This window comes from Cloeon dipterum, chromosome 3 (assembly GCF_949628265.1).
Source record: "Cloeon dipterum chromosome 3, ieCloDipt1.1, whole genome shotgun sequence".
Taxonomy (NCBI): domain Eukaryota; kingdom Metazoa; phylum Arthropoda; class Insecta; order Ephemeroptera; family Baetidae; genus Cloeon; species Cloeon dipterum.
The window spans coordinates 36067095-36092863 of NC_088788.1; the positions used below are offsets into that span (position 1 = coordinate 36067095).

The window sequence follows — 25769 nt, forward strand, 5'->3', positions numbered from 1 at the left end:
ACGGCCAGATGAAATAAGCACGTCTGTCTGCGGCTGGCGAACGAAATTCTGGCCAGTCGGTTAAATTGTGCAATGAGAATTATACACTTACGCATCAAATCGATCTGCATATAACCCACATCGGCGGCCGGCGACATTCCAAATGGGGAAAGGTGAATTTTGTTCCGCGTGCTGACCGGTTGTGACCTTAACGGGCAATTAAAAATTATGCAGGTATATCTGTGTGCCGCAGATCTCGAGCTGATACCGAGCGAAGCAGGCCTATAAAAACCTGCAGCGCCGCCTGAATAGATCACAGCGGGATCAATTTCTAGCTCAGAACACCAGGAGCCATGCTCGCGCTGTCAAAAATTGTGCTAAATGCGTCCTCCAATTAAAAAATGTGTTGAATCGTCCTGTTTTAATTACTACCCTTGTAAAAATTCAAAATCCGGAATTCACTTTTCGAAGCGGGGGATGAAATTATGGCCAATAGGGGTTGAGAGGTGAGGGTTGAGCACCTCAAAAACCATTTAGCTCAACAGGGGAGGTTAAGCCGAGTCGAACGGTGTTCAGTTTTAACATTTCTGACCCTTAGAACCCAAGATATGGCGCTCACAACATTTGAAACAATTCGAAAAATATGTGTTTTTCTAAAATAAAAATTGAATTTCTCGAAAACGAAGCTGAGCAACACCTTCAAATTTTTACACAAGTTCACACGTACCCTAAGACCACTTTTGAAGGGAGTTTCGGATTTTTAAAATATAGCGCTGGTCTTCAAATCCAAAAAAACACCCGTAAATGTTTGAAAATGACCCTAGACTGATGACCTCAAATATGGTGTTCATTCGATCGGGCTTACCGAGAGGAGTTGAACGCATACTTTAACTTTATAAATGAGTTGTTGCATACTCAAAATTCACCAAAACACCCCGTAAAACCCGAAATAAATGAACAGAAGTCTTTAAATTTGTTTTCTTAAATTGTTGAAAAATTAAAATATTGTTTTACCGGTGGACATTGGGTAAACATGGAAATATTATATTTTTATATTGTTAACGTCAATCAAAATTAGAAACAGACGTACTGATTTATATCAAATCATTTACAGAATAAAAAAAATATGCAAGAACATGCATACAAGAGCCGCATTAGAAATTTACGAAATTAAAAATGATAAAAATCACTGAAAAAATTTTTATTGGAAAAAATAAATATGCAATTTATGTAATAATAAAATATCAAACGTGGAATCGATAATTTTGTTATTTTAAGGTTAAATTTGTCAAATTCTGATAGTGTCAAAGCCTGGGTGCGAGAGGGTGCTGGCATATTATTCAGCTTTGCAAAAGCTGCATGCCAATCGACGGTCGTCACTCTCTGCATGCAGGAATGCTCCCTGGACACATTCCCTGGTTGGCCTTGCGCCATCCCGAATTCCACACGACGTAATTATGCACACATTGCCTCGGTAAATCGTTTCCCTTATGGAATGTTCATTGGAAAAGCGGAAAACCAATTTGCTGATGATGATGATAATAATAAAATACAGGGGCCTTCAATTAAATTCCAAGGTTTTTAAAATATACACGTTATGATGAGTTTCCGTGGCTTTAAATTTAAAGCTACTTGCGTGTCTCCACTTGTGGTATTCCATGCACTCACTGCTCGACCGCAATAATTTGCAACAATTAACATTTTCCAATGAAACATTATTTGTTCCAGGAACCTGGTGGAGCCCGAAGCCGAAGTGGTCGGCCCGTTGAACGGCGGTGGCGACACGCCATTATGTGCAAATGTGGTTGGACTGTCAGCGGGACAAAGGAAACTCTGTCAGCTGTACCTGGACCACATGCCGTGGGTGGGTCGCGGGGCCAGGGCCGGAATCGCCGAGTGCCAGTGGCAGTTCCGGGACCACCGCTGGAACTGCAGCACTTTCCAGGACGCGTCCGTCATGGGCCCCATCCACAATATTGGTGAGTCCAATCTCCCTCTGATCAAAATTCCTTCAATTATGCTAAAAATTTAAGTCTGCATTTTAAGAGTTAAAAATTAAAAAAAAACTTATTTCCCAAATGCTGGAATTTTTGCGTTCTTTTGGAGCCTTTTTCATGCGCAGATATAGCAAACGCTTTAAATGCCTCTCAAGAGAGGTTTGCACATTCGGAAAGAGAAAAACGATCGCAGTTGGTCTCCGCCGAGATAAATCAGCCTGTGAAAAGGGGCACGCACAATAGAGCACCTTTTGCCTCTGTTGAAATCAATTCAGAGCGGCTATAATCCGCTGATTAATAGCCGTGTTTTGTTCACCTGTGTCGGAAGGATAAGGCTTATTCGTCTCTTTCGCACCCGTTCAATTAACACGCTCGCAGCCTCTGCCGTAACAATTAACATCTCAAACGAATAAATCCCGAAATGCAATAAATTATAGAGCCTAGGCATTTATGCAAATTTTCCTTCCCGACGCATATTTTAATCCTATCTGCATCTTCAGCCCTGATATAAATATTTATTTAAAGCGTGAGGAACCAAAATAAGAGGGTGCGAGTACCCGCTTAGAAGTAATCATGGGTTTGAAAACATAAATCAAAACAAATGCACCTGTTAAGTCTGGCGCCAGGGCGTAATTTGGTTTTGGGCAGTCTCGTCTCTCGTCGGAACGCTGCATTTCACAATTAATAAAATTGATTTGAAAGGTAAATAGCGTTAAATGTCTAAAATTTTGTTAAAAAGGATTGTTACTGCGAAACCCTGGAAAATCTTTGTCGCCGATGAAAATTCAGATGAAGTCAAAATTGATCTAATTTTCGCAGGGTAATTTTTTTAGCAAAGTTAGCATGCTTTTCAAATGGTGAGGACTGTCTCCCTACTTGAAATCCTATTTTATTTCACAACAAAGAGTTTCCCTACAACGCTGTTGGACAGATCTCGACGAGGCGAATCGAAATCTGCCAAGAAAATGTGGTCAAGCGCTGGAAATTTTGGAGAAAATTCGAATTTTTACTGCAGCAAGGTTCTTTTTTGATTATTGCGAATTGTAGAACAAATCTTTTATCGAATTTTCAACTGTCACCCTGTATCAATCCACTTTTAATCCAGAACACGTATAACATCGTAATTACTCCGCTGGCAAAACAAAGGCGTACATTTCGAAATAAGACTTTTGGAACCCATTAAAATGAGAGTTCATTCAGCCAGTCTTGTATGTGTCCTTTAAATCCTCCCACTGGGTGTCTCAATAATTTGTCGGTGTCCATTACACAATAAACGTCAGTCTTAATGTCCAGATTAAATTTTACAACTCGGTTGACAGCTTCTCAAAACAAACAGTCCTTTCTAGAATGTGTGCGAAGGTGGAAGAGCGGGATGGAAACACAGGAACGCAATTAATCACGCTCAAGATGATAAGAGGAATAAGCACTCGAATTCGCGCCGACCTCCGAAATAATCCTCGAAACAAGTTAAAATTCCAGTCTCGTGGGCTGCACTGCTTTTCGCCCGCGGCGCCCGACGCCACGAAAAAGGTCCAGTTCCTTCACGACACTTCATCATCCGCCCAGGCTGTTTATTTAATTAGAAAACGGACATCCAATTGATTGATATATCGACGGCTGCACCTCCTTATGCTAATCGAGCCGAGGGATGCAGACTAATTGTCGGCCGGGAAGAGCCATTTTTAACACCAACCAGATTGAGAGTGAAGCAAGATTCGAAAATTGGTGGATTCCGAGCAATAAATTTCAAAATTGCATCTTAACGCGGAGATTATTCGTGAAATTTACATGCAAAAGTACTTTCAATTTGCATTTAAGCGCAGAGAGTGTTGTGAAAACAAAGCGGTCATTCAGCTGGCTGCGGGAACAAAGAAACGACTGCTTGTGTTTGGCCTCAAATAAATCAGGAGCTGCTGATAGGCTGATTCTATGGTGATATTGCATCAAGCGGCTGAGTGCGTGCGTACGTTCGCGATTCGCAACTTTCAAACGTCATTTATATGTATTAATACGCAAACAGCACACAGAGAGCGAAGGTAAATCCCTGGGTGTGCCGCGCGCGCGGCATTATTGATGGCGCGGCTGGATTTTTCTTACTGCCGGGCCTGACGGAGCCGCAGCATGCCCGCGCCGCCGAAAATTATTTTATATCAAGCAGACTGACTGATTGAGCTTCGGAAGATTAAGCCAGCTTTTTTGTCCGACAAAAAGACAATGTGTAATTACTTTTATCCTTTTATGTTAAGCAGTGATGTAATGAGAAACCGTGGAAATTTGTTTGGTACGTGCGAACCTTTTCGCGACTGTTGGTTAACGAAATGCATTTGACAGACAAAATTAATTAAAATTCGGGGATTGGACATTGGCTGGATTGACGTAGAGTGGCTTCATTCTCAGTACTAAATTTAATTTTTATATTTAACATCAGTCAATCTCAGGTTGGCGTTTAAATTTTTGAGAAAATCTGCTAAAACGTTTGCATGCTAATTATAAGCATTGTCTCTCTACTGTAAAACCACGATTTATTTCACAATTTATGGATTTTTCCTCAAAATTCGTACACCTCTGGATAGATTTCAAAAATAGGGATGGAAATCAAGCGAAAATATCATTTAGGTTTTCGAGAAATTTGGAAAAATCTGAATTTTAACTATTCCTCGGTCTTGATTTAAAATATTCTTCAATGTTGACCAGTAAAAGCTCTATACTTTATTTAATATTTGGTTGTGATTACGCAGCGTTAACTGAGCTACATAGAAATTCCCTCAAACAAAATATATAGTGTGAAGCTTTCTAACGAAATTTGGAAGCTTCCTCCTACGAAAAATTATGGCCATGTAAAAATCTCACGCGACGGGAGTGAACAACTTAATTAAAACCGCTGGAGAGCTTTCTTTTTCAAAAGGCCTGCGTTCGTTTCTGCGGAAAATAAACTACCCTCGTTCGCTTTGATGGGTGAATTTATGGCCAATAATCCAGATTTATGTGCGAGAAGAGCGTCAGGTGATATGACAAGGAACAAAATTCCGTTCGCCCGGTCCCAATTTCACCTGCTCTCTGCTCTGTTTTTACTACAATTTTTAACATCGATACGCATCTGTTTGGGTCGAAACGCTACAAATTTCTCAACTTCTTGTCGGTGGTCCCTGACAGGTCAATTTATACGGGCGCTGGAATTTTGACACACTTTGACTTATTGCTGCAAACATGCTCAAGATAATTATCTGAGCATTAATTAAAATTCAAATGCGACGTCGATAAATCATCCAGCCTGCTGCTCTTTTAATTTAATTTCGCGCGCTGTTGAGGGTCTGCGAGCAGAACGGTAGTTTGTTTTCCAGGGAAGTCCGTGACAGTCGCTCTCCGCAGAATATTTTCTCCTGAAATTATCCACTAACATGGAAGCTATCATTCGCATTGAGGCATTTAAATTTTTAATCAATCTTTTACTCTAAAATTCCCTCCGTTGTACTATTAAATCGAATAAACCCGAATTTCCACCTATAATAATTGCCTGTCTCGTTCGGCCCTTTTCACTTTCCTCGGCGGGCAGAATGTGGTCCACCCATGAATCACAACTCGTGTGTATGTATCTGAGCTCGACGTTCATTAAAGTATTGACACCTCATTATGTGAATGAAAACAGTGCGCCTGTTTATTGACTCTCAGCCCGCCGAGCAGCCTGTTTGTTTTTCGCACTACCTTTAACTTGGACTTATCTCCCACGAGTCCTTTAATGATAGCGAATATTTCTTTGCACGCTCGTGCGAAATAAAAGGCTGAGTGAGTGAGTGAGTGAGTAAATACGTTGAAGAGCCGTCAAGGTGTTAATTGGCATTTAGAAATAAAACCTTGCTGACACAAAAAGGTGTGAATTGCAGGTGCTGCTCTCACCGTTAAAAAGATTTAATAAAACTAAACCTTCATCTGCATCAAATCTTCCGATCCTGATTATGAGGAAATTCTGTGTAGAACATATTTTATTTAGTAATTGCTTAAAAAATTAAACTAATAGCTCTCTGAATCACTTTGCCCTTGGAAGAAAAACGAGGAAAGTAAACCGAAATGTTGGTGACGATCTGCATTTAGGACTTGGTTGATAGAGCAATTTGTAAGATTCGACTAAATTTACGATTGGCTGTTTTCCCTCTAAAATTACATTGACGAAGCGCTCTGTTATTAACATAAGCTCGCGCATTTTGCCTTTTAATGATACACCGCTGCTAATTGCGTAAATGCGCGCACCGCGTGTGCTGCTCGATCTCTCGTCGCTAATGGCGCCGGACAGTCCGAAAAAGGGAACTGAAATTCTGTGTCACGTTCTCGATTGATGATGATGACCGTTTTTAAGCCACAACTTTTTCAGTCCATCTCTCCTAAATCGAGAGAAAAATCATGCGACCACCCGTGAGTTTGCCGAACGAATTTGCGCCCGAGGTTCACACCCAAGCGCTAAAATAATGATTACAAATTATTACCGTCGTAAAATCTTCTTTTGACTAGTGTAATTTGGCCCCTTTTTGCTTCAATTAGCATCGTAATTGTCACCCTGATGCCCAGCCAATTTGGTAAATTGCAAAATTGCTTTTGTTGTGTTCGCAGCGAGCAGAGAAGCAGCCTTCACGCACGCGGTCGGCGCCGCCGGGGTGGTGCACTCGGTGGCCAGGGCCTGCAGGGACGGCTCCCTTTCCTCCTGCGGCTGCTCCAGGGCCAGGCGGCCGCGCGACCTGCGCAGGGACTGGATTTGGGGCGGCTGCGGCGACAACCTCGAGTATGGTTACAAGTGAGTATCCGATTCTCTCGCAACAAAATCTGTGTCTAATTGTGTGCCATGAGTCAATGTTTGTCAATCAAAATCGCTTTGGATGCAAACCAGCTGCTGTGGACAGGGAAAATAGTTATAAAGATGAACAGGCTAGAAACACGGAACGAGATGCAGAGGTTCAGAAGTTGAGAAACGGGAATTTTTTAGTTCAGGTGAATTTTAATGAAACTAACGAAACAAAAATTGCGCGATCGGTTGATATTTAGGTCAGATAAGGTACGAAATCGAACCCTGGCGTCAGGGTAGCCCTCAAGCGATCTTAATCATTCGATTCCCATGTGTGAACACTTTGCCGTAGAGTCCTTATATTGAGAGTCGCGCATATTAGCGGACCGACACGCCCTTCGCAGATCCCCGTCCCTATCTTTTCCCATATTAAATGAGTTTTCATTAGCGGCTCTGTGTCAAAATTACTGAAGCCTTCCACGTCTCAATTGGAGTCAAAAGAAGGAGCACGAGTTGATCTACAACATAATTCGGAACCATGACCGGGGCCAATAAAACAACCGAGAAATCAGTGTTCGAAAAGTGCCCCTTTTTGTCTGGGAAGAAAGCTACAGCTGGAGTAGGCGACAGTGGAGACATCTGCTCTAACCGAGCAAGAGCAGTGAAGCTCACGCAGTTCAGTCAGTCACGTGACTCAATCCCGCCATCTCATTGGCTAAGATGTACGCACTTAACTGCTTTGAGGTAGTGGAAGGGTGAAACAAGAGAGATGCGTGCCTGCCCTTGGCCAATGAGATAGCGAGATTGAGTCACGTGACTGCTCGAACTGCGTGTGCTTCACTACTCTTGCTGTGAGCAGATGTCTCTACTGTTGCCTACTCCAGCTGTAGCTTTCTTTTCGAACGCGAATTTCTCGGTTGTTTTCTTTCCCGCAGTCATGGTTTCGACTTATGTTGTAGGTCAACTCGTGCACTTTCGTTTGACATCAATTGAGATGCGGATAGCTTCAGTAATTTTGACACGAAAACTCATTTAACATGGGAAAAGGACGTGGATCTGCGCAGGGCGAACGCGCGTCGGTCCGCTAATCCGCGCAACTCTCAATCAATATAAGGACTATACTTTGCCGACGCCTGAAAGGCTCTATATTGGTTCAAGTTTCAAGATCAGCACACCACTAGAACAACCAAGTCAAGAGCTTTTAGAAAATGTGCATTTTCACCCTTTGGAAGCCACTAGAGCGCCCATAATCTCGCAAACGAGAACCATACCGATTTTCTCATCGGAATTTAAATGATAAAGAATCTCAGGTACAAGACATTCCTTTTTACCAGCCTTTTTTCGCGTGCAACCACCTCCGTACCTTGCGAGGAGTGGCGGGTGTGGTGTCCGTGTCGTACATGCATCAGTTACCGATCTTTTTTTTCGTATTTTGCACCTGCGAAACAAGACTCCCGGCGGACAAAAGGGTTAATCGCACGCGATGTCTGTCTGGCAGGTTCACGCAAGGATTCGTGGACGTGCGAGAGCGCGAGAAGACCCACAAAAGAGGCAGCAGGGAACAGGGCCGCCAACTGATGAACCTGCACAACAACGAGGCCGGCCGCAGAGTGAGTATGACCTTTTTGGTCCATGTCATTTCGTGCATGACCAGTTCATTATCGTATGTATGCGCGGCGGAGGCTGAATTCCGGTTTGATTGAAAGCTGTGCGCGCGGCACGAGAAGAAAGAGATGCTGCGCAAAGCAGCGTGAAATTAGAGCGTCACGAAATTTGATTTTGCCATCTTTGGAAGTCCACAGATTGCATCCTGCAGCTGAGGAAAATTTGCTTTGATTTTGCCTCTGATTAAAGTCATTATAAGTTATGGCCGACTGAATTCCTGCTGACGCAATTTTTCCTCTCTAAATATTGGTTTCAAATTGCTCACCAGTGTTGCGCGTTGAAATCATGCATTTTATTACCAATCAAATTATTCTTATCAAAGATCTGCTGGAAATTTTGCAAACTGCTGTAGTGAATTATTTGCACACAATACTGTAATTGTTTTTAATGCAACAAGGAAAAACCGCATTTCACTAAAATAGCAATCATCGATATAAAATATCAAACATACGCAACCTTTTTCCTTTCACTGACGCAACTGACCAGAGCTTATAGCAATATTCGACTTTTGGTTGATTCCAAGCGAAATTTGATACATTTTCCTACTTTTTTTTTAGCACCATTTTAATTATTTAGTATGTGATGCCGTTATCCCGGAAGGTCAGCCCCTCGAAGCTTACAAATTTGAGATTATCTCGAGTTCTAATGAAGCAAAATCATCAAACTTTGTGCCAAAAGACGCCTTTTTAGACAGCCTACAACTTTTACTTGTGCAAAAATTTATTTGGAACTTTCCAAATTTGAATAATGTTGTTGCTAAATTTTGAATGTCTAGAAAAACTCTTTAATTTTTTCCTAATTTGCAAAATTTGCACACCGTTGGATTGACCAAGTCGAGAGCTTTCCGAATATGTTCAATTTTACCCATTGAAAGCTATCAGGATGCTCAGGATATGCCCATAATTATCGTTTCATATCAATTTGAGCAATGTTTTCCGTTTAGCTGATCCATATTTGTTAACATTTTCACGTTGTCTGATTTTCATTAAAGCCACATTAATAATTCGCAACCCACGACGTACGTTGATTGGTAATAATCTTCTTTTGGCTTGTCTTGTGCTGAGTGCTGAGAGCGCAAAATCGGCCAATCCGCAGGATTTGCGTCGAGCTTGAATAATTTAGCAATCCATAAAGCACCGTGGGTCGGTCGGACAGACAGACTGAGGCACACGCGGCCGCAGCGTCAAATATTTGCATTTCATCGGTTTTATTAATCCCCGGCTCGTCAGCGGCAGTCAGCGAGTCGGCTGCTGTAAATTGGCGGTACACGGCCCAGCGAGCCGGCTCATCAGCGTTATTGCTGTACAAATATAAGGCACTACTAATTAATACATTTAATCCTGGCTGAGCAAACACGACGAACCATGCATTGCAGTCCCCGGAGAGACTTGGAGAGCGCGCGTGTTTGATGCGCAACCGCGCTCGTTTGAATAAGTGCTGACAGCAGAGGCAGTGCGGAGGTGGATGAACCCCGCCGCCGAATCTGCACGCCTAGCCGCTTTAATTGCGATGCGTGCGTTGGATTTATTTTTGCTTATAATTGATTGCGTGAGTGTGTAGAACCAACACACTCCAAACAGCTCGCCCCTTTGCCCAGCATTTGCCCGATCAGCTTTTTCATTTAATCCGCTCTTTCGCAAAGCTAACAATGGAAACTCTATTTTAATAACACAGATCCTATTTTGCGATAATTTTTGTTGGCATTGGTTCAAATTAACTGTCCGAAATTTTTATTTGTTTCCCAGATAATTTGAAACCCACGTGCAATTTAATCAGTGTAGAAGGTTTTAGGCATTTTTTTAAATTATAACATGTGCGTAGAGTCTGTACATCTACATGTTAGACTCGTCTAAACCTCCCCTAGATAGCCGATGGGTTTCGGGGGTGATATGATCGCCGACCAACTCCAATTTGTCTTTGTTCTATCTCAGGAGGAAAAATTGATTAGTAAAATGGCGAAGAAATGTCTGCTTGTGGCATTTATATTATATTTCATACATTTTCACTCTCTATAAAGAGGGTAGTTTGGGGGTAGATTTTAACTCAAAAAGCGAGTCGTGATCAGTGAATAAGATTCTGAAATTTCAAAAAGCAACGAATTTCTATCATTTCTGCAATCTGCAATGCATGGGGTGGAAGTGGGATGAGGGTAGATCACCCTAAAAACCCTACTGATATCTAGGGGAGGTTTAGATGAGTCGAATGGTGTGCAGTTTTTGCGATTCTGACAGTTGGAACCCGAGATTTGGTGCTGACAATATTGGCAAAAATGGAATAATTTGTGCCACTCATCGCGGCTATAAATAAATATTGAAAAATCCCATTGATATGGCTCGGAGCCTTCAATTAATCTCAACTGTCGACGATTTTATAAAGTGGGGGAAGTTACGGTACAAGAAATTCCCAAAAGTCTAAATTATTTCAGTCTTCACTTGGAAATAACCTCTCTTTCAATGCAAATCCACTAAAATTATCGATACAATATTTTTATAACGATCTTATCTGTTTCAGGCCGTGATTAAAAAGACGAAAGTGACTTGTAAATGTCACGGAGTGTCCGGGTCGTGCAGTCTAATCACATGCTGGCACCAAATCGCACCTTTCAGAGAAATCGGTGAGTATATAATAACAACACAAATGCTTTAGACCTTCAAAAAGAGCACTTGTCACACAAATAATGTCCACTCACACGCATTTACAAATGCCACGACGCAGCCTCGGAGAATGTTAATGGCAAATATGGGAAATGTAGAGAGAGCTCTGCGAGAAAACACCTGCCAGATGTAGAAATGCGATAATTGCCTGCCTGATATGACGAGTGGCGTTTTCCGTCGCTGCATTTATGATAAATAGATCTTATCACGATGCATGCGAGTTTGTTACAATAAAAAGCAACTGCATCAGGTGTATTAACTGGACTTGCGCCATTCGCTCCTCGCGTCCTGCCTCGTGGCGCGTATTTGCCAGCAAACTGAAAATCGGACACAACCGCAAGTGCAGGAAATGTCTCCCGCGCTCATTTGCATATTTTGGCAATTATCGTTTGCGCAACTTTGTTATTAATTACCCGCTTGATTGATAATTATTTAGTCCAGGGGCAAGATCGTAATTTGTAAGCTGAAACTATCGCGTGTTTTGCAACTGCTGGTTGTTTTCTCCGGAGAAACGTGATATTCAAATATTAATTTTCGACGCGCTCTTTGAAATTAAATCTTGCGGCATGGAGAGACAGTATATTTTTGTAGATCTCTCATAAACAAAGCAGTTAATGGCCACGAACGAGTTCATTGTAAAACCAGAATCACTCCCTGTTTGAACTGAAATCCATTTATTTTGACATTTAATTAGCATTCATCAATATGAAAAATGCAGAAAGTTGATTTCCGAGCCCGGGTGGTCCGTCTTGGCTTAGGAGAAAGCCCCAAATTGCCAAGGTGCTAATCTGTGCGGCGACCACGCCTCCTCGGATATCGGGTTACAAAAGCAGGTGCACTCTTATACATTATGCTCAAGCGTAATTACGCGTACCAATAATAATATTAATCTCGGCGCCTTCGTTAGCTAACTTTCTATTTCAGAGTTATTTGATGTGATACTGATACCCATAATATTTAACGCATGGCAAACAGCCTCGCGGATCAAGTTATCGATGACATTAAGCCGATTCACAATAATTTGTTGTTGTTGTTGGGCAACGTTAGTAGCAAAGCAACAATAATTCCAATTTAGAAAAAGTAACTAATTTTGATACCTTTTGTAAGAAAACTATAATCTGTGAGCTCTCCAAATCACATTTCTGCGGTCAGGAGTGCACGTAAAACAACACAATAACCGTTTTGTAATAAATTGTCTTGAATTTTGTAGCGTGATTAGATGGCGAGAGATTGCCTTGAAGCGTTTAGCTAAGAGGGTGGAGCAAATGGCATTCTCTCGCTAAATTGCATACCATTAGCAATTTAATTTAATTTGAATCCATCCTTCATTCCATGCGAAACGAATATTTTCCCAGCGCTTTGCGGTTTTCAATTAAATTTCCAATCGAACGCATTGTCAAGCAGATTGTCAGAGATTGCGGAGAGGTTTTTCAGCTAAACGAGAGTCTTTCTTTATGCACGCATGACCGATCTCGTCATTTTCGGCCGACCCGCCCATGTCGTGCCAAAAATTACCATCCATTTTTTTGTTGGCAAAATCAGCAAACTTGTGTTCGATTTCTCAAACGTCGTCTGCGTTTCACGCATCATCTATCTTGGAATAATTATCTCGCGTGATTGTTTCTCTCGTAGAGCAGGCTGCTGAGATGGTTTCGATTCTGCGAACGCGCGTCGTCGGGCTCACCCTCCTTATTCAAAACCTCGGGGGGTCTTATAAAATATTGTGTTCGACATAATGTCGAGCAAAGCTGCTTATATATCAGGTTGCTAAAAGCTCGCTGTTGCCTACTTACTATAGTGCGAATGAAAACCGCTCGTCAAACTTGGGGGCCGCACGTGAAAGCTCATTCAGGTGGATCTCCTTGTGGCTGCAACATATTATGTAGTAGTTGTTGCGGCTTACGGCGCACCAGACAATGAGAGTTTTTTTCTTTGCAATTCGTCGCTGGTTTAAGATGCGAAAAAAATCACTATTCATATGATAGAATTGGAAATGAGAGTGAAAAGTGACGAAATGTCACGAGTCGGAGGATAAAAATGACGAAATTTGAACCAAAACATCGTTACTGCATTTAAAAAAACGACGGGTGTTACTGGAAACTTTTTGGGGCATGCATTAGATTTGTCCCAACAAGCCCGATCGAACTGACACCTAATTTGATTGCCTAGGCCTAGGCCAAGATCAAAGGTTAATTTTGGTTTTTAAATTTTGTAAATGAGCTCAGGAATTTTGAAAATGAGCTAGAAAGTTGTATAAGGATATGTGTAAAAATTTCATTGTGGTTAGTTTTGGGTTTCAAAACTAAAAAAATCACGAATTTTTCGACTTTTTTGGTTTTTGCAAATTTTTAAACTCCAAATCTCGGGTTCTAACCATCAGAATTTCAAAAACTACCCATCGTCTCGACTTCCCCTGCCGTGCTAATGGGTTTAGGGGGTGTTATACCCCACCACATTCAACCCCCGGTTGCAAAGATGTGCTACCAAGCATGTGCTTTCACAGGGCGTATTAAATTACTCAAAACTCGCTCCAAATTACCTTATTTCTCAATTAAAACACTATTGTATGACCTCATTCCAATTCTATTCACTGATCTAAGACATTTTTTTCAAGCTGAAAATAAAAAAATCTCCCGCGCCTATGTAAAAAATAATTAAATCAATTTGTTCATTAAACACCTATTTGTGTACAACAGATTCTATTATATAACAAAAATGTCAGGTCAGTCATTTGGCTGGTAATTTTGCAGCCTGGGTCAGACTCATCTGGTTTTTGTAAAAAATAATTATTTCCTATTGTTTTAGCTAAAATACTAAATTAAATCTACTGCCTATCAAGATTATTCAATTGATATCAATTTTTTTGCAGAATTTCACGTTTATACTGGGTAATTTTTTGCATTCATTTATTCATTCGCACATCTCCAATTGGTTGGAATAAATGATGTGAATAAATGGTTGTGAGAATAAACAGCTTATAAGAAATAGGCAATTAAAAACCTGTAAATTGCGCAGTCGGCTGCAAAATCGGACTGGCGATAATTCCTTTTCAATTCTCGCCACTCAATGCGATCGGTTCCTTGATCAGACTCCCACGGCGACTATAGTCGTTCAGTAAAAGCGATTCATTGTGACTTAGCGCGAGAGAGATTTCGATTTGCATATTAATTTGCGCGCATTAAATTGATACATCAGCCTCCAAATTGGCCTGTGCGGTCACTTTTTGCCACCAAGGCAATCCGGTAAAGCACTCAAAGGATAAAGGCGCGATAGCATCAGCTATTTGCTGGGATTGCGTACGTAAAAATGACAAACTACTCTCTTATTATAGGCTAGAGAGAGAGAAAGAGAGAGAGAGAGAGGTGTATCCTTTACCGCTCCTACGCATGCAGGCCATTTGAATTTGCACAGGGAAGGATATCGGGTTCCACGCGTATCATACGCGATTAGGCTCTCGGGATAATTTATATTTAACTTTTAATTTGCATTCACTCGGCATTATCCTCTGAATAAATTACCTGCTTTCGTTCCCGTGCGCGCGCGTCGTTTTCCTTTTGATGCAAATCAAGTCAAAGTGTCCAACTAGTTTCCTTATTCAGCCGTCCACGCCACAATAAATTTTATCGTGTGGCACTTACGGTTAAGTGAATTTGTCAAAATTATAATTAAGTGAGCTACTGACTGAAGGGAATAATCAGGATTAAGCGGCCGCAATCCAATTTTCATTCACCGGATTTGACAAGAGTGAAATGAAATTTCCTTAAGAGCAATTTAAACATGAACTCGAGCGTATTTACATTGTATAAGACGGGGTTTTTTTTCTTTCGTTTCAGGTGACTACTTGAAAGACAAGTACGACGGTGCCACCGAGGTTCGGGTGAACAAACGTGGGCGTTTGCAGATCAAAGACCCAAGATTCAACATGCCAACTGCAAATGATCTTCTCTACCTGTCCGAGTCGCCCAACTATTGTGTCAAGAATCTGGCACTCGGATCCATGGGTACGTGAAGCACACTTATCTCGCGACTATTTATGATATTGCGCCGATCGGTGTGCGCCGGCTGCTGCCTGCCAACACTGGACGTGTTGAAGACGCGAGAAATAATAATGGTGTAGTCAAAGATTCGCATCGTTTTCGCATTGCATCATGCAGTCTTTTCAGGCCATTTATGGGCTTGCGGAGAATATACCGAGAGAAGCTGTTTGCAGATTTTCTGTCAAGATATCCTCTCGCACGCTCTCGGTGAAGCGCGTGCTCTTAAAATTAGTCATAATGCCAGCAATTTGCTAACTTATAGCTCTGAGGCCAGGCGTGAGCTTCATTTTCAATTTCACATGCAAGATAAACAATACAAAATGCGTTTTTGGTTTGCTGCAAGCTCATTTTTAAATTTAAAATATTTGCACTAGTAAGTGGTAAACCTTAAAATTCAATTTTATATTAGCTGGTCAGTTTTGAAAAACTATATGACTTCTCTTTCCATGGTGCATGATTTCAAAAATAACGTGTGATTCGGATTCCTCTCGCCGTGCCCAATCGAACTATAACACCAAATAAGATGTCCTAGGTCAAGATCAAAAGGTCACTACTGTTAATTTTGTTTTTTTAAAATTTGGAAATGAGTTGTAGAGTTATTCCAGGACATGTATGAAGTTTTATGAAAATTAGGAAAGTTAAAAAGTGGATTTTCCTTTTCTTTTCGAAAAATTACATTTCAAAACTTAAAAACACGATTTTTTCTACTTTTTCACGTTTTGCAAATATTTGCAACTCCAAAATCTCGGGTTCTAACGATCAGAATTGCAAAAACTACCCACCGTTAGACTCGGCTCGACCGAGCTCCCCTGACTAGCTGAAGGGTTTAGGGGGTGCTTACCCCCACCCTTTTTAACCCACTGCATACATTGTAATAGCAAAAATTTACTTTCTGAGCTTCTTATTTCATCTCTTTCAAATGTATCAACTTGGGGGTGGAGGGTAAGCACCCCTACACCCTTCAGATGGTCAGGGGAGGTCTAGACGAGTGGTTATTTTTCAATTCTGATGGTTAGAACCAGAGATTTGGAGCTGGGAAAATTTGCAAAACTCAAAACAGTTGAATATAATTCGTGTTTTTCGAGTTGTCGAGTACAATTTCTTGAAAAAAGAAGATAATGCCAATTTTAAATTTTCCCACAAGTTCTAGGGAAACTGAAGCGCATTTTCAAAAATCCCAAATCTTGAGCTCATTACCAAAATTTGAATTAGAGGATACAATTAACAGAAGTGACCTTTGACCTTGACCTAGGACATCAAACTTGGTGCTCATTCAATTGGGCTCGCCGAGAGGAATCCAAAACACTTCTTATTTCTTAAATTTCATTCAGTGAGATGAGATACTGAGGTTATCAATTGTTTAGATAAAGAAAAATCGATTAAAATCTCTGCTAAATATAAATAGAGCTGGCTAAAAATTTCGACTCAATGACAAAATTTGACTTTTAAAAATTGGTAACCCTATACGACGATGATTTCAAGCAATTGCGAGTACTTGAGTAATTGCGTAGAGATGTAATTAGGTTATTAAATTCCGTTTAACCTTGGCAGGCACTTACGGGCGCCCTTGCAACCGAACGTCGCACGGCCTGGACGGGTGCAACCTGCTGTGCTGCGGTCGAGGCTACAACACCCAAAAGACGACCATTCGCGAGAGATGCGACTGCAAATTCCATTGGTGTTGCAGTGTGGAATGTCGCACTTGTAGCCGCACGCTAGATATTCACACTTGCAAGTAAAATGCTCGTCCCTTTTCACGTCACCTCTGCTCTTTGGAAATAATGTCGCACTCGCTCGACGGCAGTCGCCGTCGCGAGGCGCAAATTGTTTTTCACATTTATATAATTGTGTCGGACAGAACAAAAAAAACATCCTTTGGTTAGAACACTTTCCTCAAGTGCTAATTGTGACCTGATCATTTGCTGAATGGTGAACTTTATGTGGGTGTTCTACAATTAGAGAGCAATGCATGCAGAAACTGAAGACTTTTATTTTATTTTACTCTATTCCACCTTTCAACTGGATGTTTTAATTAGCATTATACGTGGATTGCTCAGAGACAATTTATCATGAACTGACAAGAAGCTTCTTGAACGGGCATGATGTAAACTATTAGCAGTTGTGGATGTGCTTTGTGTCATATTTGCATTTGTTCTACGTATATTATATTTATTATCTTCTTCTTATATATGTGTAAATATGCATCCTTCTTTCCTGTTAGCAATTCTGATTGTGATCCTGCGGTCAAAAATAAAATGAAAATAAAGTTGCATTCAGGATTGCAAGAATACTGCCATGTCGGTCGATTTCAGTTTGCCCAAAACGTAATCAGGCCAGTTGTACACCCTAACCACACCCCCCAGTATCACCTATTTATCCAATCATCCAAGAACTTTGATGTAGTGGACATTAATTTATGGACATTTCTAAGGTAAATATTAATGTGATTTTTATTTTGAAACATTATTAGGGTAGCGCTAAATGTACTTAAAATTTCTGCCATAAATTAACAATAAGATTTAACATGATGAGAGTGTCTGTACAGCCATTATCACTTCAAGTGTATCAGTGTTTAAATAAATAGAAATTCTTACATGGACATGTTTGTGTTTCTACGCAGCCAAATCAAAGAACCTTTCAAGCATGTCTTGAACTTGCTGAGGCGTGTACTTGATGTACTTTTCCTTGTTCTTGGTGAACGGCAGGTGGCTGTACCTAATTTTAAAATATGATTAAGCTGCACAAATTATGATAGTTTTCGCGGCATACTTGTTGTAGAACATTTTGTATTTCGGAAGAATCATTTCGATATTGTCGACGATCAGCGCTTGCCTCACATCGTCATCTGGAATGGAATATCCTCTTTGTTGCTTCGACATTTCCTCTATGTCTTTGTTGAAGCCCTGAGAATGGATAATTATACCGCATTTCCTTTAAAGAGCAGCACTCAACCTACAGCGAATTTCTCTTTGACCGTATTTCTATCCTTGTCCCGCATTTTTCCGCCCATCTGCACAGCAAGCACCTCCTCTCCAATGTTAATGTGGTTCAAAACCCTGGACCAACTGAAACAGACCAAAGTTAACCGAGGCCACTTAGGCTTTGTGGATTCAACTCACTTATTAGCGTATGCAGTTTTATTGTCGCTGATCATTTCGTGGTAGTTGTTCTCGAAATCAGGCACTGAGTTCTTGACAAGATCGAGGAGACCGGACCTTTGCAACGAGCTCAGCACGTACTGGTTGTTGTTCAACCGGAAAATGGCACGCAGGCCAAGATCGGTGTAGGCTTCGCTCTTGCTCACCAGCGTGTGGTTCAGCTGGGCAAGAACTTTTTCTGGAAAAAATGGTCTCAACTTGAACGACAGAGTAGAATGTGTTGTATTTTTTTCCTTTTGAAAGTTTCGTCAAATAGAAAAGAGCAAGAGAATGAGTAAAAAATTTTAAATTTTGTAGAAAAAAAATGCAATTTTCAATTATTGGAACCCCTTAGCACTTGCAATCTAGGGGTGAGATTAAGGGATGATTGATTAGATTGAATCTGAGCCATTTTTTAATTGCTTGCACGTTCAAGTGGATTATTTGCTTTCAGTAATATGCGAAAAATGCATTTCTTCCCCTTTTGATAGGGTTGAAAAGGGTTTGAAGGGGATGATACTGATTTGGCTAACTAGGGGAGGTTAGGACGAGTCGAAACGCAGTGACCCTGCCTTTCAAAATTAGGTTAAAGAAATAGATAAATCTTGCTTACTTATATAAATTCCAAGCAGGGTTCTGTTTTTTTCTTGTCTACCAGGTGCGGCTGCAAGTGTGTGCATGTAAGCTGGATCTTGAGCCAGGATGCCGCCAATTGTTTCAGTGTAGTCAGTTAGCTGCTCCAGGAACATGAGAACGTTGCTTGTCAGTTCGTGCACTGTTCCATCACTTGGCAGTTGGGAGCTGGAGTCTCCGTGAACATTTTCTATGAACTCCTCTAGCGCTTTGGCTCCCTGAAATAAAATGTTTAAAATAGTTCCAACTTCAGTCCCAGCAACAACAAAACTCACAGTGGCGTGAAGGGTGTTGAGAATGGTGGTGAATTTGGAGCGCACATTCAAATCGCATCCCTCGAATGTTTTCTCGAACTCGGGTCGCATGTTGAGCAGATTTTTCAGAATTGGATAGACAACGAGGACAGCGCCGAAGTCTTTCCTGCTGATGCACCTCTTTGCCCTGGTCGCGATGTTTTCTCCGTCCTGCACTACCATGTCCATGGATTCTTGCATTATGACCTCAAAAACCTTGGGATGGTGTGCCAGAGGAATGATTCCGGTCATCAGAGCCCTCTCGCTCAGCAGCAGTTTCTGCAGGGCCATCACGCAGACCAGGTAATTCTCCATTTCTTGCTCGTCGACCACGTCTTCTCTCACTTCTATGATAGGGAAAAGAGGTAATTTAAATAACTAAAGGCGTGTGGACAGGTGGGAAATTGAATCCTGGCGTCAGGGTAGCCCTCGAGCGGTCGATATTACTAAATGGCCACTTTAACGACACCTGACGGGCTCTGTATTGGTTCAAATTGCAAGATTTACCCACCGTTGGAAGGGCTTAGTCGAGAGATTTCAGAATATATGCAATTTTACCCTTTGGAAGCCATCAGGGTGCTCGGGGACGAGATTTTAGGAACGCTAGGGTGTTTCTTGAGCACCCTGATGCCTTTCAGAGGACATATTCTAAAGCTCCCAACATGGCCGTTCCAAAGATGTACAAAGTTAGAAGATGGAACCAAAACAGAGCCCGTCAGGTGTCGGTTAAGTGGCTACACATGTGAATTATCGAAATTGATCACTCGGGGGCTACCCTGACGCCAGGGTTCGATTTCTCACTTGTTCTGATGGTCTTGTCTGACCTCAGGAGTGACCCCTAGCATCATCCAAGGATTAAAATCTACCGATCATGCAAATTTAAATTTCTAAAAAATTGAGCCAAAATAAAAAATTCCCGATTTTCAACCTTTGATACTTTGTATCTCGAAAACTAAAGCTTCCTTGTCCTGAATATTTCTAGGCAAGTTATACACACTCAGGGCAACATTTTATTTAATATTTATATACTAATTAATTCAACCATTTTTTTAGATATTCAAAATTTAATGACGAATTTAAAAATTACTCTAATTTAAAAAAAAACTCCAACATAAAATTTGTTGGCCGTCTAAATAGGTATGTTTTAGCACAAAGATTGATGTTCTAGCTTCGTTACAACTCAAGATAATCTCAAATTTGTAAGCACTCGAATTTTCCGTCAAACTGGGATATTTCGACGCCTGTACAACAAAATAAAATAGTCTCAAATGTGAAAATTTGCAGACGATATCAAATCTTTCGTGGACACATCAATCAAAAATTTTGAAAAGGTATAATAAAAAATTAAAGTCATACCAAGATTAACTCCGGACCGACGCGGTCCAAGAGAGAGTCCAGTCGACTGTCCTAATGTCTGCGAGGCCTTATGAAACATTTTTGACGCCTTCTCAAGCGCCTGCAGCTTCCTCGCCCCCTTTTTTCCAGGAGTGTCTGCAAGGCGGTTTTGAAGCTTGTGTCTCTAATTGCAATAATAAATTAGGACGGAAATTTAAAAAATGATCAAACTGACTGACAGGCAAAGGCGAGTACGACTGCAAACTTCCTCCGCTGGATGACCTTTGCTGTTCTTTCAGCGTATGCAGAGACTTGAACAAAATTTTAGCCCGGATTTGGGCGTAGACAAACATAAATTCATCCTTGTTGTTGACAAAGAGCCAATCTGCGATGCGAATCAATTCTGTTGTCACCTCGTCAGGCAGTTGGTTCAGTGAAGGGGGCGCCATGTCTTCCAGCGACGCGTCTGTCATGATCAGAGTTGGCAAAATTATCCCAATTAATTCCAAGATGTTGCGAACCTTCCCCTGTTCCAACCATGTCCAGAAGCACGATGGGTGAAACGTGCTTGCTGTGTTTGTGCAGGATGTCTGTAAACTCTCGGTTCAAAGCATCACCTCCAGCAGTCAATAAAGAGATCTGAAATTATATTATTTATTTTTTGACAAATATTCTGGCGTGAAACACCTACCACATTATCCAACTCAACGCTCTGAGGGTTGTTCTTTTGGAAATAATCCTTTGCCACCTGCAGCCGATTCATGGCGGCCAAAAAAGGCTCAAGTTTGAAATCTCCCTCATTTGCAGATCTTGGCCCGTCTCGAATCACGTCTTCCACTTCCTGGCTGACGCTGTAGTAGCCAATAACACTGTCCAGTGCCACCATGGTATAATCAATGTCTGCAAATAATTTTTTAAATGAACATTATTAAGGAAATGGTTAATTTCTCACTTTCTTGCAGGCGTTGCAAGTTGCGCGTCTCGTTGTACACCGGCAAAATCGTCGCTTCCAGTTTTGCCAATCTGTCTTCAAACGAAGACAAAATATTGACCATTCCAGTCGTGATTTGGTTGCTCTTGTTTACTTTGTCCTTCAAGATGTTCAGGTTATTAAGCTCCTGAAAATTGGGTGAGAATATAACCGACTTGTAAACAATTGATTCTTTTAGTTTTACCTGCTCAAGTTTTCGTTGTACCTGCATTTTCTGCTCGGTTGGATCTATCATTGCGATAATATTTTATTATCGGGTATTTCAAGAGTGTAAACAGCGGTGAAGTGATTGCAAAAACGATAAAAACAAACGCTACTGAGACTGATTCATTTGCAGCTGTCAATTTCAGCTGTTGACACTTGGACTGGGCGTATAGAAGGGGCGTGGCGTGTATTTACGTTTCTCTTGTGCTGCGGAGGAGGGGAGAAGAATGTTCGGAAGTTTTTAGCGCCAAACATGGATTGCATGGGAAAATGAAATCGAGCAAATCAACAGGATTTCCGCAATTTTCGCGATTTTCATGAAAAATTAGAAAAAAATGATTTGTGTTTGTTGCCCGATAGTGGATAAGTGAGAATTAAGGCTGTTATTTTAAGATAACTTTTAAGATAACTATTAGATCCAAATAATCAACTGTTTTCAGAGTGTTTTTTCGGCAATTTGGTTGCTAGGGATTCGTCGCTGCCACGGCGAAATTATTGATTAACTGATTATTTATTTTTAAATAGAAAATCATATAAGAAGCCAAGTTCCATGGCAAAATGAGCAAATAAAATAATTTCAGAAGGTTTTTAGTCATTCTTAGCCGATTTGAGACGATTTTGGCATAATTATATAGAGGGATTTAGACAATTTCAAGTGTGATTTAACTTGCTTAAAAATGCATGTTTTGTTTTATATTGAAGATGAACACTTGCATTTTCATCTAGCTTTAGAACAGAAACAAAGAACCGTTCATTTTTCTCGTGAGGTTTTATTACAAGACGGTGTCATTTTTACAACATACAAAACACGATAGTCGTGTGGATGGACACACATTCGCGTGAGAATGGCTATATTACATTGATGATGAGTGCGCCAGATCAAAGGGCCGGCGAATTAAGAACTTTAATTAATTTAGTAGTAGGCCAGAGGGGAGGCGGCGTATCCGGCGTAGGGGTAGCTGGGGTAGGCGTGGGCCACGGGGGCATGCACCAAGGGGGCGTGCACCACGGGGGCGTGCACGACGGGGGCGGCCTTGAGCAGGGGAGCGGGGTGGGCGGCGTGTCCGGACTTGGTGACGACGGCGTTGAAGCCGTTGATGGAGTCGGCGGTGTAGTCGACGGTGCGGATGCTGCCGTCGGGCTCCACCAGCGAGTACTGTCCCTTGACGACGTCTCCGTCGCGGGTCTCAGACTGGCTCTTCTGGTCGCCGGTGTGCGGGTCGTTGACGCCGTAGTTGAAGCTGTACTTTGGGTACGCGTAGTTGGAGGCCACGGGGGCGAGCACCAGGCCGGCGTTGGCAACAGCCACGAGGGCGGCGCCCAGGGCGAAGAACTATAGACAAACAAGGGGGTAAATTAATAAAATATTGTTTTAAAAATTATGAGAAATTGATAAAGATTGATTCAAAGAGGCTTACTGCTGCAAATTTTCGAGAAAATCGACTCAAAAGTTTGCATGCTAATCAAGCATTGTCTCCATACTGAAAGACTACGATTTATTTCACAATTTAGGGAATTTTTCCTCAAAATTCACCCACCACCAGATAAATCGCAACGAGAGGAATCGAAATCAAGAGAAAAAAAATAATTTCAATATTTCAATAAATTCGGAAAAAGCTGAAATTTAACTGTCATTTGGTAAAATTGAGATATTCTGTTGCTAAATTTCACAAGATACACTCAATGAACTAGTCAGCAACGCAAAATCTTCTTAATTTTCGGACTGTAAGCTCTAGTTCAATTCTAATTTTAAAAATCAAAAGTTCCAGCTTTGCATCACAATGCGCAGCGACCAAATATGCAATTTTACAGACAAGTCGTGCGCGAAGAAAGTGTTCACGAGTTAAATAATCGGAGTAGCGTTGCTCGAAATTTGCTTGAGTGCATGCAAAGCGGTCAAAGTCGGGCATGCCACTAGGGAAGGTTAACGAGAGCGAGCCAGGCAGAGTTTCTCTAATTGCAGCACATCAAGAGTGATAAAAGGCAATGTTCACGCATGACTTGCGACTATACGTGCGCACACACGAAAATTGCTACGCGAGAGGTGAGACAATTTATTGTGTTTTCTTTTTGCGAAATACGCACGACTCGGCTGGCCAAATTTGAGAGACAATAAATCAGCGAATAGGCGAACAAATTGGGCTCTAATTTCGGGCTCTGATCGGGCAATAAAATAATACACGGTATTGATTGTGTACCATAAATCGCGCAAGCAGAAATTTATGGTTCCTGCAACTTGACCACTTAATATGACGGAGAAAACGGTCAATTTGTAACTGAACAATGGCAATTTATGATTTGATCAATTTACGTCAGCAATTCAAGCAGCGTTGAAAGCTGATTCTAACATTTGGGAAACAAATTCCTGGCATATTGTTCAAATTATTGATTGGACTCGTAAAAATCAATGGATTTGAATTAGCGAATTGCTGATCGATGAATTTTAATAAAAACCAAATGAGTCTGACTCACGTTGCAAAATTTCCAGCTAAGTGAACTGACTTAAAATTTAAATTATTAATTAACTGTTGCACACGAAAATAGTAATTAATAAATTTTAATTGTTTTTATGAAAGGAAAAAACAGTCGGTCTTGAATAAATTTGCTTTAAATTTAGTACAAGCAAGGATCTATGTTTTCAAATAAAGACAATTTGTAAATTCAAAACGTCTTAAAAATAAATCCAGTGAATGTACTCACGGTAGCGGCGTGCATGTTGGTTGTTGGTTGTTGGATGCGTTCCTTGAGGAATGATGCTTGGGTCTGAGAGTCGAGGACTTTTATAGGGCCACCACCTCGGCGCGGCCGCACCGATTACAAAAGCCGCCCCACCTGGCCTGGCTGTAGGAAATCAGGCGAAATAGCCACCCACCACGTGCTGCGTGCCGGCGAATTCCAGCATCGGCGTGAGAGCAATTAGTGCCGTCTTTGCTTACGCGAGTCCATAAATATTTTCTCAATTTCGCACACTCCCATTTTCCGAAATTGCTGCTTCCTCGTCTCATTCGCACAATTGACGTCTCCGCCACGGTGATTTACGACTGCAATTAAATCGATTTTGTAAAAAAGAGAAATAATGAATTACGTGCTCTGTTACGCTTCACAACAGTTTGTTAAGGTCACTGCTGTTGGCAGAAAGAGCGCCGCGCTAAAGTCTAGTCTCCACTTATTTCATTTCTTTTATGCCACGTTTGATTTCCTTTTCACTAAGTTTCCGATGCAAGGTCGTGCTGCTATTGTTCTCCGACATCATCTTTTTGCTCCCTTTTTTCAGTGAGCGGAACCGAAATTAAAACATTGAATAGCAGAAATTAAGAAATAAATTGTTTAAGTTGGTAAAAAAAATCGTATTTTTTATCATTTTTAATGGATTCCAGTTATAGATGCTAATTGTTTCCACATATTCTACTGCGCAGCTTCATTTAAGCAGGAACTTGGGTGAGAACCTGGTCCAGCCTTGTAGAAAAATCGAAAAGACAATTAAAACTAATTGCCCTTGCTCAATATACTATCACATTTAATTTCAAATTGCGCACAAGAAATTGGTAACCTCAACGCTTGCTTGGATCTCTCTCCAGCCCGATCGGTGCAATTCTAAACAATATTATTTGCTCAATTTCGGGTGTAAGGGAAATTTTACAATTGAATTTACCGAGCAACATTTGGCAATAAAACTTAATTGATTAATAAAAAAACTAGAGAGGTCTTGAATTTTGGCAGTTATATTTGGAAAAAAAATTGCAGTAAAAATGAATGAGTGTTCAAGGTCCAAGAGCACTTTTTGCGAAGCAATCAAGTAAAACCTGGCAATCCGTCGTCTTTAAAACGCTACTTAGCCAGTGCCAACGGAAATATGCACTCACTTGGAACAAAAGAAATCGTCACTTTGGCCATGACATTCCACACTTACCAGTCATTTAATTCTTACGAGTGTAAAATTAGGTGAGAGACTGTCATTCACAGATTATTGGCTACGCAGAGGGCTCTTGCACAATTTTTATGTCATTGGATCCGCAAAAAAAAACTCTGATCGAAAAATTCGACCGGCCAAGGAATTCCAGAGCCCATCCTGA

At 41.1% G+C, this 25769-nt stretch overlaps 3 protein-coding genes across 6 annotated transcripts in view; 1 reads left to right on the plus strand and 2 right to left on the minus strand.

The window, feature by feature from the left end:
* Positions 1–17702, plus strand: part of LOC135940192 (protein Wnt-5a-like) — a 128715-nt gene extending 111013 nt beyond the window's left edge. For 3 of the 4 annotated variants that reach the window (XM_065484988.1, XM_065484986.1, XM_065484987.1), the window contains exons 3-8: positions 1708–1958; positions 6579–6759; positions 8246–8357; positions 10924–11026; positions 14900–15067; positions 16655–17702. In XM_065484988.1, the coding sequence (XP_065341060.1) occupies positions 1708–1958; positions 6579–6759; positions 8246–8357; positions 10924–11026; positions 14900–15067; positions 16655–16842 (1003 nt within the window). In that variant the 3' untranslated portion in view covers positions 16843–17702. Of the gene's footprint in view, positions 1–1337; positions 1431–1707; positions 1959–6578; positions 6760–8245; positions 8358–10923; positions 11027–14899; positions 15068–16654 lie in introns of those variants that run through there. The other variant, XM_065484989.1, reaches the window with a different exon arrangement.
* Positions 17527–21860, minus strand: Exo70 (exocyst complex component 7). The gene is made up of 12 exons (XM_065484984.1): positions 21677–21860; positions 21454–21619; positions 21193–21401; positions 21023–21140; positions 20741–20967; positions 20523–20685; positions 19149–19513; positions 18854–19091; positions 18223–18439; positions 18060–18168; positions 17873–18006; positions 17527–17818 (listed from the first exon to the last, which is right to left on the minus strand). The coding sequence occupies exons 1-12, from the start codon at positions 21725–21727 to the stop codon at positions 17716–17718; spliced, it is 2100 nt and encodes a 699-aa protein (XP_065341056.1). The 5' UTR covers positions 21728–21860; the 3' UTR covers positions 17527–17715.
* Positions 21861–22446: 586 nt separating this feature from the next.
* Positions 22447–24524, minus strand: LOC135940207 (cuticle protein 19-like). Its single transcript, XM_065485006.1, has 2 exons — positions 24397–24524; positions 22447–23029 (listed from the first exon to the last, which is right to left on the minus strand). Exons 1-2 carry the CDS (start codon positions 24409–24411, stop codon positions 22610–22612), a joined length of 435 nt encoding a protein of 144 aa, XP_065341078.1. The 5' UTR covers positions 24412–24524; the 3' UTR covers positions 22447–22609.
* Between the last annotated feature and the right edge of the window lie 1245 nt (positions 24525–25769).

Coding starts and splice junctions, on each gene's coding strand:
- Exo70 (XM_065484984.1), bottom strand. CDS start 21,727: ATGATAGATCCAACCGAGCAGAAAATGCAGGTACAACGAAAACTTGAG. Junction 21,620..21,676: donor TACAACGAAAACTTGAGCAG/GTAAAACTAAAA, acceptor CCCAATTTTCAG/GAGCTTAATAACCTGAACAT. Junction 20,968..21,022: donor CATGGTTGGAACAGGGGAAG/GTTCGCAACATC, acceptor TGATCATGACAG/ACGCGTCGCTGGAAGACATG.